General features: G+C 47.5%; 2 protein-coding genes across 8 annotated transcripts in view; one reads left to right on the top strand and one right to left on the bottom strand.

Annotated features, from left to right (window-relative positions):
* The window catches only part of bub3 (BUB3 mitotic checkpoint protein), a 347,592-nt gene that overhangs the window by 224,293 nt on the left and 107,778 nt on the right, over nucleotides 1-15,521 (top strand). The gene's annotated exons all lie outside the window — the stretch shown is intronic.
* Nucleotides 1-15,521, bottom strand: part of ctbp2l (C-terminal binding protein 2, like) — an 84,014-nt gene that overhangs the window by 15,757 nt on the left and 52,736 nt on the right. For 6 of the 7 annotated variants that reach the window (XM_084040751.1, XM_084040753.1, XM_084040752.1 and 3 more), the window contains 2 exons: nucleotides 3,616-3,770; nucleotides 521-665 (listed from right to left, as the gene is read on the bottom strand). In XM_084040751.1, the coding sequence (XP_083896877.1) occupies nucleotides 521-665; nucleotides 3,616-3,770 (300 nt within the window). Of the gene's footprint in view, nucleotides 1-520; nucleotides 666-3,615; nucleotides 3,771-10,730; nucleotides 10,864-15,521 lie in introns of those variants that run through there. The other variant, XM_084040755.1, reaches the window with a different exon arrangement.

Here is a 15,521-nt window from a genome sequence, read left to right as displayed (position 1 = left end):
TCTATAATGCTAAGCTAAGTTGATGAATTCATATATTTATAGAACATATTTTTAATCTATATTGGCATTTTTACATCACAATTTCACTACTTAACAGGAATATTTATATTTTCGGTAACACTTTAGATTAGGGAACACATATTAACCATGAACTAGTTTCTTATTAGCTTATCCTTATTAAGTGGTTTACAACAACTCCCTAACTCACGATCAATAAGCAGTGATTAGGAAAACTCTCACAGTAGTTAATGGCCAACTAGTTGCAGAATATGATGCAGAATAAGGCATTAGTAAGTGATTTATAATGGCTTAAAAACAGCCAATATGCTGCTAATAAGAAACTAGTTCATGGTTAATATGTGTCCCCTAATCTAAAGTGTTACCATATTTTCTTACTATAGGTTCTATTCATGTAAATGTGTATTTTTGGACATATTTTAATGACTGTTGAAGATCTCCGTTCATACATAAAACAACAGGAAACACTAAATCTGGCTTTAAAAGGAGGTTTCGGTCGTACCCAGCTCTCCGGCGGCCTTGATGTCGATGTTGTCGTAGCCGCTGCCGATGCGGATGATGATGCGTAGGGCTTTGAACTTTTCCAGGTCCTCCCTGGTGAGGGTGATGGTGTGGTACATCATGGCTCCCACCGCCTCGTTGAGCACCTGCAGACACACATTCACAAAAACTTCACACCACGACCAAATTAAAGGAAAAGTTTGACGATTACCCTTCTTTTGCTGATCATTCTGCATTCATTCATGCACCCCCCCCCCCCCCACACACACACACACACACACACACACCACATGGCTATTAGTCCATCAGAGTTCATAAGACCTCATGACAATCACAAGATCACATTCCTGACGAGAGGAGCCATGAAAACCACGTCTGCGATGAATCCGGACACTTAAGAAAACGTTTAACATGTCACGGCGAGGGGGGAACTACAGTCGTCACATGGTCACCAGCAGCACTGACACACTGTCCTTTTTACAGACCTGAAGTGGAACAAGTCATTATATTGTCTCCGAATGGGGGGGGGCTGCTGTTCCGCGTGGTCATCGCAATTGCACTCAGACCCCGAGGGTGTTTAAGGACAAAGGACCCGGCCGATTGTCTGGACGGAGAGGTCGAGGATAAACCTTTAGCGATGATGGCATGTGATGGGTCAAAAAAAAAAAAAAAAAAAGGACTGCATTCCTCTGAGAGGGTCTAACAGCCAGATTGTGATATATTGCATGGATTGTAAAAAGACAAACGTGCAATTATGGGCTGTATAAATAAATTTCGACTTGTATTACGAGTGCGAGTTGGCAAAGCGAGAATATGAAGTGTTTTTCCAGGCCAAATGTGGAATCTAAACACTCCCTCAATAGTGCCACTAACCATAAACCAGGCAGAAACGGACTGTTCCGTTCATCCTAAATCAAAGTTCTTATATTTTATATGCCACAGTTCAGTTCATCAGCTCCTCTGCTACTTGACATGGATGACCTAACCTGTGATTCAGTCCAACCCCCCCCTCATATCAGCACCTAAATAACAGCTCTGCATTAAACCTGCAGCCAAACTGCATTAGCTTTCCTCTGATTAGCAGATTAGCTCTGCATTTCCATACTGACGTTATTCAAGCAGCGTTCCGGAGAGATACCAGTTCAAGGTGAAAACACACACACACACACACACACACACACACACACACACACACTCTTCTTCACTATTTATTTTAGGTTGAGCGATGGAGGTTTTTTTTTTTAAAAGGGAAAATCCACTCTGGATGTAGTTTTACTTTAATGGAAACTCTGACCAACTTCTCTCCACAGTAACCAAAGTGGGATTGCTTTTAATGTCTATCATTTCTGATGATGCCTGGGCTTTTATGACACGCTCACCCAGTCCTCCCCCCTTTTTGTCCATGAGGGTGAGCACGAGAGACAAATGTATTCTGTCGCAAAAGCACAGTTTGTGCGCGTGGTTTACCGTGGCGTTTTATGGCCATGAAGTCATTCCACTTGTGAGCGGTGTGGATGTAGTGGTGGATGGGAAGTGGTTGTAACTCTGAGAACAGACTCTCTCCACCTGGCAGGAGAAGACGCGCTGCTCAAAATGTTGTTGTTTTTTTTAAGCTTTTGGCACTTCTTTAAAAAGGGTGAAAGGGCCACGATAACAGCATTAAAAAAAAAAGCAGTGCAGAAAAACATCACGGAACGATGTGGAGTATGTGATGAAGAGAAAGCTGTGATCTTTTATTGAATGCACCTTTTAAATCCACTTCAGCAGCGAAGCAGAGATTCACAAAGAAAATTGGTGTCCTAAAAGGTATGATTTTTCCTAATTTTTTTAATTAAGGCATTAAGATCAATTCCCAAAAGATGTTTTTTTTATTCCTCTTTAGCATGCCTAAACTTATGCATAGCACTGTATATAATAAAGCCCCTCTCTATCGAATATGGACTTTGTAACAAGCAACTAAGAGATTTCTCCACACTGTATCGACGAAACACATTTAAATATCTAATTCTTTGCTTACGTAGTCAGTCATTAGTCTCATCCCTAAATCTTAACGCCACAATTGGATGAGCAGGCAGCGTACAATGTGATAGGCCCATGCTGACGTTAAGCCACATGTGACTGACCTGCCAGAGTCGGAGCTCAGGTGTCGGTCTCACACCAAAGTGCTATCGTACTCCATCTCTGTGTTTTTCCACCATAACCTGAGAAATATGGGATTACTGGGGTAGCGGATGTGACATAACCTGGGGGCCACTTCCATATTCCACCCTTGACAAGTCTGTCCCGCGAGTATTCTGGTGTGGATGGAGGAGTGTGTGGCAGCTGGTGTCTGGCCTGAAAACATCATACCGAAAGTCCCTGAATTATCAACACTGCATCTCCGCATTCCCTGCCGCTGAAAGACGAGATTGGACATTTTCAATCTACGCCGCCCCTCTGGGTATCTAGACTGCAAGTTATTACTGTGAACTGCTGAATATGCTGGCGAGGTGAACATAACAATCATGTTTTTCCTGATAAGGCAGTGTTAAAACAAACAAAAAAAGCTCCCCGCTCTCCCCCTTCCCCAACCTTCTCCTCACCGCCCAAGGTCTTTGATTGAATTGATCTCTATGCAAATGCTTCGTTTTTAATATGTCCCATTTTCATAAAAACAGCGAGAGGGAAAGATGTAGCGGCTCTCACTCTGTCTGCAGATGGAGAGATAGCAGCCCGCCGATACCTATCTCCATGGCCATATATTGTTTTGCAGCCACGGCGCTGCATAAAAAGCAATAAAGAGCCTCTACAAGCCAATGTAATTACACTGCATCCCGCCATACAAGACTCTCTATTAAAAAAAAGAAATGGCACTGATGTAGGCATCATGCGCCGTGCCACAAAGTGACATAAAATCATAATGAAGCCACTATATTTTAACTGGCAAGTGCGTATGGGGCCAATATAAAGCACTTCACATATCAGAGCTGGAAAAGAAAGGAGGCAGACATGAGAGAGCGACAGGCTCCCGTCTCTCCATCAACTGTCTGCTGCTCTGAAATGCAGTCAAAGTGCAGTGTGTGTGTGTGTGTGTGTGTGTGTGTGTGTGTGTTGTACCTTCTCGTGGATCTCCTGTGTGGACTGAGCGTCACAGAAGGCAACGGTCGCCAGGTCTTTCAGGATGGGCATCTCCACGGTGCAGTCGCGCCCGTCCAGCAGCGCCACCAGGGGGCGCGGATGCATTGGCCCGTTCATGATTTGGGGCCGAATACCTGGAAATGGACAGAGACGGGATGTTATTAGTAGGTATGGGATATAATAATGAAATGGTCTCCAAAAAAAGACACTAAATGTTCATTGTTTTGGGGAAGTTATCCAAAATCAACCGACGCCACTAGGTTTGTGCGATAAATTCTATTCTTGTTGCATCATTTTGGGTAATTCGTGACAGATAATCATGACGATGATACAAAATAAAGTAATTAAAAACACAAATGGGCGAGCACACACGAGCTCCACCAGGAGAAAACCCACTGTGCAAAGGCAAATCACTCGATTAAATTCACCAACTGACACTCTCCTGACAGCTGGAGTCAACCGCCTTCATCACTGTAACCTCCTCGTGTGTGTGTGTGTGTGTGTGTGTGTGTTTGTGTGTGTGTGTGCACACATGTGCTGATTAGGATACAGCAGGAAGCCGGGCTTCTCCGAACTACCAAGTGTTCAATAAATCAATGCGTCTACTCAAGACTGGATTAGACCACAGCCTCGCTTACAGGAATCCTCCCGGTCTCATGGCCCCGAAACACTTTGATCACACGCAGAAACATGCATGTTCACACACACACAAACACACACACACACACGCTATTATACCGAGGGGAATATATTCCCTCGTGTGTACATATGACAACAGCGCACTGACACGCACACACTTTGTTCTCATTTCTCAGTTCAAGGGAGAGGAGCCGACATTTGCCTCGTTGCGAGTGAAACCAGCGACTGCTGGATCGAAGATGATGGGGAGGAGAAAAAAAAAGACACACCGTTGGAAATGAGCTTCACTGCAAAAGAGCCATGTATCATCGGAATAAGAGGGGGGGGGGGAAAACGCTACGAGCACGAAAAGAAAAACCCACAGCCAACTGGCATCTGCACTTCAGCACACGCGCATTCTCCTTCATCCCTCCCGCCATTTTTCCCCCCTCACTTCAAAAGTGTGAGAGCCGAGAAGAGCCCGACCTTCTCACACGTCAGCCCCCCCCCCCCCCCCCCCCCCCCAACCGGAGAAGACGTGTCACGCCGAGAAAGCAGACAATTACGAGCTCTGCTTCATACAATGTTAACAGGAGAAGAGCATCAATATTCATGCTGCTCTCCGAGCGATGTGCGGCTCCGAAGCCAGCCAGCGGACGGACCCGAGGAGGAGAGCAATGGCTCCCCGCTGAATACGAGCGCCCTAACACCACACGGGTCATGATCTCCACTATCAGTCAGCAGCGATGGATGTGTCCAAGCTGACACAACATGTCACCCCGGGGGAGAGACCTAAACCAGCGAGGACCCCCCCCCTGGGTGTTTCTGTCTCCGTGTGATTCCATGACATCACTTTCTTATCTTGTGTTTTCCCTGCTCTCCGCTTGTCTGCCGCTACGATCAGCATCTGGATACTTAAGTGTGACCTCACTCCGCACTCAAACTTATCCCGAGGATGACGTCAGACTCCGGGGGAGGAGATAAGGGGATGGAGGGGTGGAGGGAGGACTCATTAGGGACGTGCTCGGTGGGATTACTGCAGCAGAGGAGGCTGATTAGGGCAGATAAAGGTGAGATTAGGGGAGATTTGACGATTGAGGGGAAAAGGGTGCCGTGTGTGGCAGGTGAGGAGGGGAGGGGGGAGGGGGGGAAGAGCCAATGAAGAGCCTCAGACAGGGGAAGAGTGAAATGAAAGTGGAAAACGAGCGTGCATAAAAATAGACTAAACACTGCCTGTTAGCCTAAAGAGCTCCCGGGAGACGAATCAGAGGAGAAGAGGAGGAAGAAGAGGAGGATGAAAGGAGAGGGAGGGAGAGAGGGACGCAGAGAAAAGAGGAGGAGGAGGAGGAGGATCACAGTGGAGGTGTCGTCTCCTCATGCCTCCCTCCCATATCGTCATGGTGATCACCGCACGGGCTTCGGCTGCCAGTTTTAGTGCACTTTTACTTTCGGCACTGCTGGCAAGAGTTAAGGTCGGTGGTGCAAACACCCGTAACCCCCCCCCCCCTACACACACACACACACACACACACACACACACACACAGATGGCAGAGGAGATGTTTTCTATCCTGACAGACAGACAGCCTCCTCCGCCGTCCTCCTCCTCTTCCTCACCCGCCGCCGACCGCCAACACAGCTCCCACGCCTACTCATCACACTCGGCGTTGGAGACAGGTGACGCGACGAGCGGGGGGGAAAAGGTGAGGTGCGGCGACTCGGCTGTCTGTGCCACATCTGTAACTGACAGGACGTTTGAATATTAATGGGTGGGGGGCGGCAGCTGGGCGATGAAGAGCGATTCCATCACACCAAAACTGGAGGTGAAGGCGCGAAGGAGCGTGCCGGAGCATTTAGTGCCTGAACGCATCACACGACACGGTGCTCTCCAGCGCTGAAATGATTAAAAATGAAGTCAAACTACAATTCTGATTAATTATTTACTTTTCTGTTCCATACAATTGTAAATGTCTTTGGGTTAAGACGTGGAAAAAAAAAAAAAAAAATGTAAGCAATACACCCAACACTCTCAAAAATGTAATACACTGACTGATCAATAAGGGTAAACAATCTTTAGCTCCGGCGCCACATGATGTCATCTCGACACGTTGGATTTGCATAAAATGACACTCGACACAAAGCAGAGCTGACAGATGTGCACTAAATTTGTTTATGACTGACGTGTGAACGAAAAAAAAAAAAAGAAGTCACGGACCGACATTAGCATTTATATGGAATGCCAAAAATGCTTCAGACCACCTGATATTCACTTTCCTCCAACCTCTATTTTGGTCTCCTCCAGTCTCTCATCAGCTATGGATGCCAGATGTGGAGGGTTTATCAGAATCAAGCAGTCAAACCACAACAATGACGCTGGATTTCAGGACTCCAAACGATCTCATTCACATCACATTGGATCCAAAACGTGATATAAAAAAAATATTCGTTAAGGCACGTTTGCGGAATGCTCAGAAACATCTGTAACCTTCTCCCTGCTTCATGTAAGTCAGTACTACCGGCTGGCTTACATTACAATTCCTGGCTTGTATGGATTAGAGACAGCCGTGGGTGTGCAGGTGAGAGGAGCTGTGGGTGAGGCGGTACAGGGGGGGGGAGGGAGTGAAGTGGCTGGCAGGCTGCGTCGAAGCCCTCAGGCAGAAGTTAGACGGGCTGAACTCCATGAATCATCCGCTGACCTTTCAGTCTCCTACTCTTTCAATCTTCCCTTCCACCGTATCGTCAACCTCGCATCTCTCCCCGTACGACGGCATCTCCCGACAGCTCCTCCTGTCTGCCGACGTCTACCTCTCCATACATCCTGCATGTAATCACCCTCGTTTCTCCATCATCCCTTCACCTCAACTGTCACTCCTCCTTCTCGCTTTCCTTCCTTCCTCCCTTCCCGCCTCGCTCCGTCTTTTCCGAGGAGCCCGGAGTGTGTGTGTTTGTGTGTGTGTCCTCCCCAGTGTGACAGATTGATTCTCACTCTGCTGATTTTGATGGAGAGGAGATGATGTATTCAAGCAAAAAAAAAAAAAGGGAAGCGGCGAGGTGACAGGCAACACTCCCCCTGTGGTGCGCTGACAGCATGTACATCAAACCGGTCTTAACCAGAACCGCAGAGTTTGTGAGCAGCACAATACGCCGCTTCTGATAAGTGATGCTTCTGACGGCGCGTATTAAAATGATCTAGAATATCGTTTTGTGCGTTTTGTACGTGTCGTAAACTTCACCTGACTGAAGAAAATACAGCAGATTGGGACCTTTCACTCATTTACCGGTCAAAAAACCTCATCAGTCATGTGATAATTGTTTCAGCAACTGTATATATATATCAATATGATGCATAGAGCGATCCAAATGTCAAAAACAAACACTGAGGGAGGGGAGCTGTGGAGAGTCGGGGGTCATATGGGAACAGCAGGAGGCAGAGTGCTCTTAATTTCACTCCTCCATTAATTAATCCCCCTCATTTCCTTTCCTCTGTGTTCTTGCTTCCTCTGCTTGTTGCTAAACTGTTGCCAGGCTGCAAATGTGTGTGTGTGTGTGTGTGTGTGTGTGTGTGTGTGTGTGACGAGTACATTTTCACCAAGAGAGGCAGCTGTTGTCGAGGGTTTACCTGCCAAAGGAATAAATGCATGTAACACACCCGCTCTGTCACATCTAGGGCTGCAACCAATTTGCTTCATTTGTGAATCATCTCTCTATTCAATTAATTGCATGTATTCGAAAAAATCAACCCTTCAACAAATGGTCACAAGTAACTAGAGTTCAAAGCGATGTTTGCTTAAATACAGACAGATAATCCAAATTTCCAGCCTCTTCCCACCGATATTTCTGCACATTTTGATGCATTTTTTTTATCATCAAGACCTCAACCGCTCCAACAATTCACACCAGACACAAACAATAAGCATGAGCTCGACTCGTACTGTAATGGAATAAAAGTATCACATGATTTCCTCTGTATTTCCTAAAAGCTCAGAAAGATTTATGGTGCGGATTGCAAGATGCTCGATACTATTTAACTCAAATAAATAGAAATAAGGCGGTGAGCTCAGCTAGCGGTCTAAAAACAGACCATTTTTCTCAATTAGATCACACAACATTCACACAAAAAAAAACGAGAACTGGGTCACAATGAAAACTATTTTGGAAATCTAGGTCTCCAGTGAAGCACGCTTTAAAACCACTTGATTACTAACATTTTACGAGATCAGATTTTCATTTTTTTTGCCGCGTCTCTATTTTAATTCTAATCATTCCTGTAGACAAATACTTGTGGAACCCAAACCCAGCCCGGGCTGGAGGCTGCGGTTCCCGAGCCAGCAACACTTAGTCAGAGTCTGGCAGCGGAACGCAGCAGAGCGGCGCAACGGGAGATGAGGCCAGAGTTTCCATTATGTGGGGAAGGGAAGCTTGGAGTTTCTTCCTACCACTGGCCTCTGCTGCTGGTGTTATGTTGCCTCTGTGAGGGGAACCAGAAGGGACCAGAAGGGACCAGAAGGGACCAGAGACACGCTAGTTGTGTCGCGGTCGGGAAAAGGGGCGGCGGGAGAAAATACAGAGAGGAGAGAAAAGCTGCCACAAAGTGACTTCAGTGCTAATGGGAGACCAATCAAGCCCTCCGCCACACTATCGTCGTCATCGGCTGCCACCGGTTACCTGGCAACCCCAAGCTGCTGTTTTGCAGGTTGCTCCTTCTTGACAACAAAGCCGGGGTGGGGGCGGCTGCTGCCGCTGACCGCCGACGGTTACAGGTATTTACTGTGGCACCCTGAGCAGCGGCAGTGTGTGTGTGTGTGTGTGTGTGTGTGTGTGTGTGTGTGTGTGTGTGTGTGTGTGTGTGTGTGCGTGTGGGTGAGCGGGGTCAGAATACGGACATGTGGCCTGTGCGTTGTGGTTCAGGTTTGGTTCTGATGCCCAGTTCCAGGTTGGCAAATAGCTGACAGCATCCATTGAAACGTGAATTTAAAAAACAATGTATTATAAATATATATGGGCTACAGCGAATTAACCATCATTTTCCCAGGGAACTTGCCCCAAGGGCCAAAACGCTGTAATTTACAATCTGTGTTAGGTCAAAGATAATTTGTAAAAATAAAAAAGCACTTTGACATCACTCTCCTCTATTAACCCGTGTGGTTTTGCAGTTCAGCGAGACCAACAGTGTGGTGATTTCTCTCTCTGGAGACGATCTCGTTGATAGCATCCTTCCACTTCCAGTAGTTGAACTTTTCATGCATACATCCAACATTTAAAGCCACTCCAGAACTCCAGACGCACCACAAAAAGGTGTGCAAAAACAAAGAATGCTAGGCCAACTTTTGATCCGATAACAAGATTTCCACATACATTCACATCCGACAAAAGGCCATCGACCTCGGCCCCTAATCACGCACAATGTGTGCAATCATGTGGAGGCACAAGTTGGCGACGTGAAGCCTGCGTGGAAACACGGACGCAAACAGGAATGCACTGCCATTGGCTGTGGCAGCAAATGAATAGGGAACCCACACACACACACACACACACACACACACACGAGTTTGGCCGGCCGCCAGCAGCTGCCGAGGACCGCGGCGTAGCGGAGAAGTTTGGACGGAACGCACAGATGTGCCGTCGGGTCAAACAACACTTTGTTTTCATTGCTGGAGTTTCCTCCCTTTTTCAGATGGCACCCGGCCAGAGTCTGTACTTCTGGTTTGCTGGGGCTCAATTACTCATTTACTACTTTCCTCACTCACACACACACACACACACACACACACACACACACAACCTGCCATAAACACACACAACCCCTTCATCTGCCCGTGACAGCGCGAGGTCACTGCATGAGTTGTAGTGGTTGAAGAGAGGGGGTAAAGAGGGTGAGGGACAGGGGGGGGGGGGGGGGGGGGGGGGGTATAAGCACCCTTTGTTGGCAGCCTCCTCCCATGCCCTTCCCTCCCTTCACTTCCCCAAAAGTAGCACACAAAGGCCACTTGTCCTGCACTGCCAGTGCCCCACCCCTGTCACCACCCGGCTGCCCGCCACACCAACCCGTCCCCTGCCAAGAAAATGAGCGCACGCCTGTTTTTAAATGGTACCCTCTGTGTCCATGGGCGGACCGGGCCCACACTCCGCCGCGGGACAAAAGCGGGGTGTCAACAGCATCCACGGCACAGCCACGCCGGACCATCTCACCCCCCACCCCCCTCTGTTTTTCCCGCTCTTTTATTCTCCGGTGTTGCCCCGAGCTACGGAGCGCGCTCGGAGCCCAGAGACCGGGCCAAAAGACATGGAGGGTAAGTGCAGCGGCACAGGACCTTGAAACGACTACATGCTGGACTCCCCGACCACACACACACACACACACACACACACTTCTCTTATCCCCCCCTACATCTCCCCGTCCACCTACCTCCCTCCCACCTCCCACATGCCAGACTTTATTAGACATCCAGAAAAGAAAACAGGAAACGTGCTGCTTGCCTGGAAAATGTTGTCTCCACATTCTTCGTCTTAAAAACTACACATCGCAGCAAAAACAGAAAATGATTGAGTCAAGTGGAGAGGGGGGGGGGAGGGGGGAGCAAAAAAAAAGAGGAATGGAAGACCCTCTGCAATAATCCAAGGAGGGTGCCCCCCCTCCGTCACTCTCTCTCTTCTCCACCTCCTCTTCCTCTCCTTCAGCTCCCCCCCCCTCCCCCTCCCCTGGAGTTGCTCCTCTTGGTCTGGTTGGTGAGGGGAAGGGTTGTTTTTTTTTTTTTGTGGAGCGATCTCTCACTAAGCCCCCGGCTGCATCATCTTCAGTCCCTGCCTTTGAGGGCTGAGAGAAAAGCACCATACACCGGCGGCGTGCAGGCTGGTGATCGGATGGTAGCGGGGCTGGAGAAGGTGGGGGGGTGAGGGGGGGGAGGAGGAGGTGGAAAAAGACGCTTTTGTCCTTTTTTTTCTCTCTCTTAATCTCCCAGGAAGAAAAGGCAGCGGTCGGAGAGCGCGATGGCTGGAAACTCTCTCTGCCGCTTCCTCTTGCTGTCAGCTGCGCAACATCTATTCACTGTGGGTCTCTCTCTCTCTCTCTCTCTCTCTCTAGGTCTCTTTAGCTGTTTTTTCCCCCTGCCTTTGTCTGATAATAAACCAGGAGGTGCAGTAAAAAGATCTTGTGGGAGAAAAAATAAAAAATAAAAAAAATATTCGGTCTAAATCAAAAGTGCCAGCTCGAACATGCAGAGCGGAGCTCTCTGGGCTCGCACAATTTACTCCCCGGCTGCGTTCACTTCATAGGATCCGCACACATAACACACACTCCAGCACAATCCCTCCTCCCATTTCCCCTCCTCCTCCTCCTCCTCCTCCTCCTCCTTCTCCCCGTTTTTATGTTTTATTTCTGATCTGGACTCCAGTGTTTTAAGAATGACTGCCCCCTTCCCTCTCGCTCTCTCTCTCTCACACACACACACACACACACACACACACACACACACACACACACACACACACACACTCACACACTCACACACACACACACACACACTTGCTTTCGTTTGCTCCCAGCCTCACCTCCCTCACCCTCTCGATTATTTTGTTTCCTCTTCTGCTTTTCCACTTTCATCTAGACCTCAACAACACACCTCAAACACCACACACACACACACACACACACACACACACACACACAAACACACACACACACACACACACACACACACACACACACACACACACACACACACACACACACGCACGCACACACAAGCACACACACTCAGTAAAAACACAACCTCACCCCACCCCAACATTTTGTGGGTTACCGGGAAGAGATTGAAATGGTGACATACACACTAACTCTCCCCTCCCTCACTGTGAATATGCAGTACACACACCGAAACACACACACACACACACAGACACACAACACACCGAAACACACACACACTTTAAAACCAGAGGAACAATGCAACATTCAAGCCACTCCAGCAATAACATTACAGCTGTAGAGTTGGCTGTTTTTTGCACCATCAGGGAAATCATCAGAGCCGAGTGTGTTAAGTTCACAGTTCGGTCTCCGGAGGGATGAGGAAGGAGGGAGCGAGCTGACGGATCGCTCTGCCCAACGACTGCGAGGAGGACGAGCGGCTGAAAAACACCCCTGTTTAGAATAACAATGTAACCGGAGCCTCCCTGCAATTCTGCAGCGCGGCCACATAAACACACACACACACACACACACACACCTCACCGGCTGCATGACAGGCGCGACCATTAGACAAAGAGCCCGGCGCGGTCACACGCCAGAACCGATTATCACTGACAGTAAAGTGGAAAGGTGGAACGGCCCAAGCGGAGGGGGTTTTGGAGGGGGGACTCAGTGCCCACCCTGGTGTGAAGACACTTTTCTTGTTTTTTTGCAGAATAATTGTGCGCATCCACTTGAAGTGCGTTTTTTTTTTATGCTCCTTGAGTTTAGGGTGTCTATCAGGCTGTCGTTTCTCGGCGGCGAGCGGAGACGCAGCATGTCGGCCGAGACGCCGTCTGCAGCAATGACACATCTGAGGGAGTGTGACCATCAAAGGCAGCAGCAGCCCCCCACTTCCTGCCAGCCGGCCAGACACACACACACACACACACACACACACACACACACACACACACACACACACACATATACTCACTCTTGATGGAGTGTGGGGATATGGCTGCCCCTCTGATCTTTCTCTCTTCAATAACATTAGAGGATGTGCAGCAGAATAGGGGGGGGGGGTCTGACTGACAGCAATGTTTTAATACGGGACGTGGCAGATCACAGCGACTCAAACACAGAGCCTTTCTGCGAGGTTGGCGATGTTTTTAAGAAGACGACGGAGGGAGGGCGGACATATCAAAGAATCCGGAGGTTCTGTGAATGGTGGCCACTGATAACAGACAACTCCGTGGGTCAAGAGGTCAAATAGTATTGAGCGCCGATGTAAGTAGTTGAAGATTATATCTGACCACCGGTGTTCAGGTCACAGGTATTGTTGATGTTCGGCTCCTCCAGGAGGAGTTTTTTGGTTGATTACACGGCCCAGAATGGCTGCATTCCAACAGTTTTTATATATTTTTTTCTATAAATTAGCAAATTAAGCAGCAAGTTTCAGTGAGTAGGAAGACATGCACGCTTCTGTAAATGTCCTTTCTACCCGAATCCATTCGACTCAGTAACCGCAGTACTCCGTATAAAATTATTTATTTTAGGTATTAAGAGAATTTTTGTAACTTTTTGCCTTTTATTTTCTCATTATTAACCATTGAAAGTGGTTCTGGACTGAATTTTTTGGGGCATGAATTGCTTAAAATTCCAAATCTTTCAAAAATATCAAAAAGGACTGGTTTGAATTTGCGTTCTTATGATCACAAGTTCACAAATTCCTAGAGGGACTTTTCTCCCATCTCTCCAGCAGGTGCCGTGGCCCGCCAACCCGAAGCTGATGAGCCCAGGAGGATTCAGGTCTCGGTGGGAGAAGGTATCTGGACAGGGTGTGTGTGAACAAACAGCTATATGATTCTGACTCCAGCATGTTGTCACATGTTTGGAGGGGGGCGAGTAAACACTAATGAGAACAGATTGGCACAGCAGGTCCCCCCCCTGACACACACAAACACATATTTCCTCTTTCAGATGTGGAGCAGCCAGACCCGGGTCTAAACTAGTCCTGAAGGCTACATCTGTTTGCCCCACAGCCCCTGTTGCCATAAAGCCAAGCCACAACCGCACCTTTGAGCTTAATTAACTACACACAACCAAGTCACTACCACACAATGTTAAACTAATCAATACTTAAAGCTTTTTATCTATTTATTCTGAGTTCTTATTTTTCTCCTCCAAAAAAACTGAAATAATCTTGTATGAATATTTTAAATAAACTGTGAAAAACTGATTTTAGTGTCATTTTTTATTTATAGCCTGCTCATTTGTATTTGTATCTCTAAATTATTTTCTATTAACATTGGCTTAGGGTGTGAGCAAGAATTTAAAATCCAATGTGAAGCCTTTAGAAGAATCTGGGTCATTTTCTTTCGATGTTCTTATAATATCTCAAATTCAGAGCTCAAGAATCGGGAGCTCAGAGTCTCCCATCTGTTGCGTGACTTCTTAAAGCCCTGACCTTTAGCACAGTGAGGACCAAGAGCCACGGTCACGTCTGGGAGACCCGACAAATGGCCCGAGCCTCCTCACGGTTCCGTGTGGATTTACCGCCGAGAGGGAGCCCTCTTCTTTGACCGGGCCTAATTAGGCTGTAAGCGCCCTTTCCCTGTAAGTGCTGGAAGTTGGCTGCTGAGAGGACTCTGGATGTAGAGGCCTGTTAAATCCCCCTAAAGCACTTAAAGGGATTGTAAGAAAAAGGGAATGGTAGAAGGGGCCAACCTGCTGCTTGGGAGATGAGGCTTCAGCTGACCACATTACAAGCAGAGGCACAGGGGTCCGTTTCAGATGCTGGACTCGGGGTCAGCAGGAGGGGGTCTACAAAGAAGCAGCTGTACCCTAGAGAATACCCCCATGCTAGCTTTTAGAGGTTTTTTTCCATTCCTAACTCTCTCTTACCATTACTTGTTTTGGCTTAACTGGTCTTATATGCTAATATTCTCGTAATAAAAGTTGTTGCTGCACCCAAATTACAAAACACACGTGTTCTCATTTATCTCTAGTGGTATGTAAATATATTTTAAGATAACTAAACGTTCACAGACCTCACTGGCAACAGTTTTCATTGCTTCTGTGGATCGCCACAAAGGCAAACGACACCACAACTATTTGCATTGCTACACATGAGAAAATTTAAAACTTTAAGTTAAGTTTAAGTATATTGATTAAAAAAAACCCAGACATTTAGGGGATTTTTCAAACATGAGCAACAGCACTCGGCCCCAAAGCAGCGAGCCCTTTAAGGGAAAAGCCGTCTCTGTGATGTGACCCCGATCTGACCCGACAACTCTGAGCTACGGGGGGAAAACGCAGCCAGTTTAGAGACTCATCCGCTTGATTCGGAGCCGAGCAAAGTGATGATAACTTTACCCGCTCCACACCTCACGAGCGGAGGGATGAATAATGCAGCATCGTCTTAGTGGCGAGTCGTACCGTATTTGTTCGTCCAACAACTTAAGAGCTAAAACCTTGGAGGAAGATAACTGGTTTATCATTTTACCCCATAAAAAACACCCAAAAGTCCTCTGAAATGTTCCTAAGTGACGCTTCTTTCTGGCATTTGCGAGTTAAGATGGCTGATCTTCAGCCGACTGCAC

Source organism: Eutrigla gurnardus, assembly GCF_963514095.1.
Source record: "Eutrigla gurnardus genome assembly, chromosome: 22".
In the NCBI taxonomy this organism is placed as follows: domain Eukaryota; kingdom Metazoa; phylum Chordata; class Actinopteri; order Perciformes; family Triglidae; genus Eutrigla; species Eutrigla gurnardus.
This window is presented reverse-complemented; position numbering and strand designations above follow the sequence as displayed.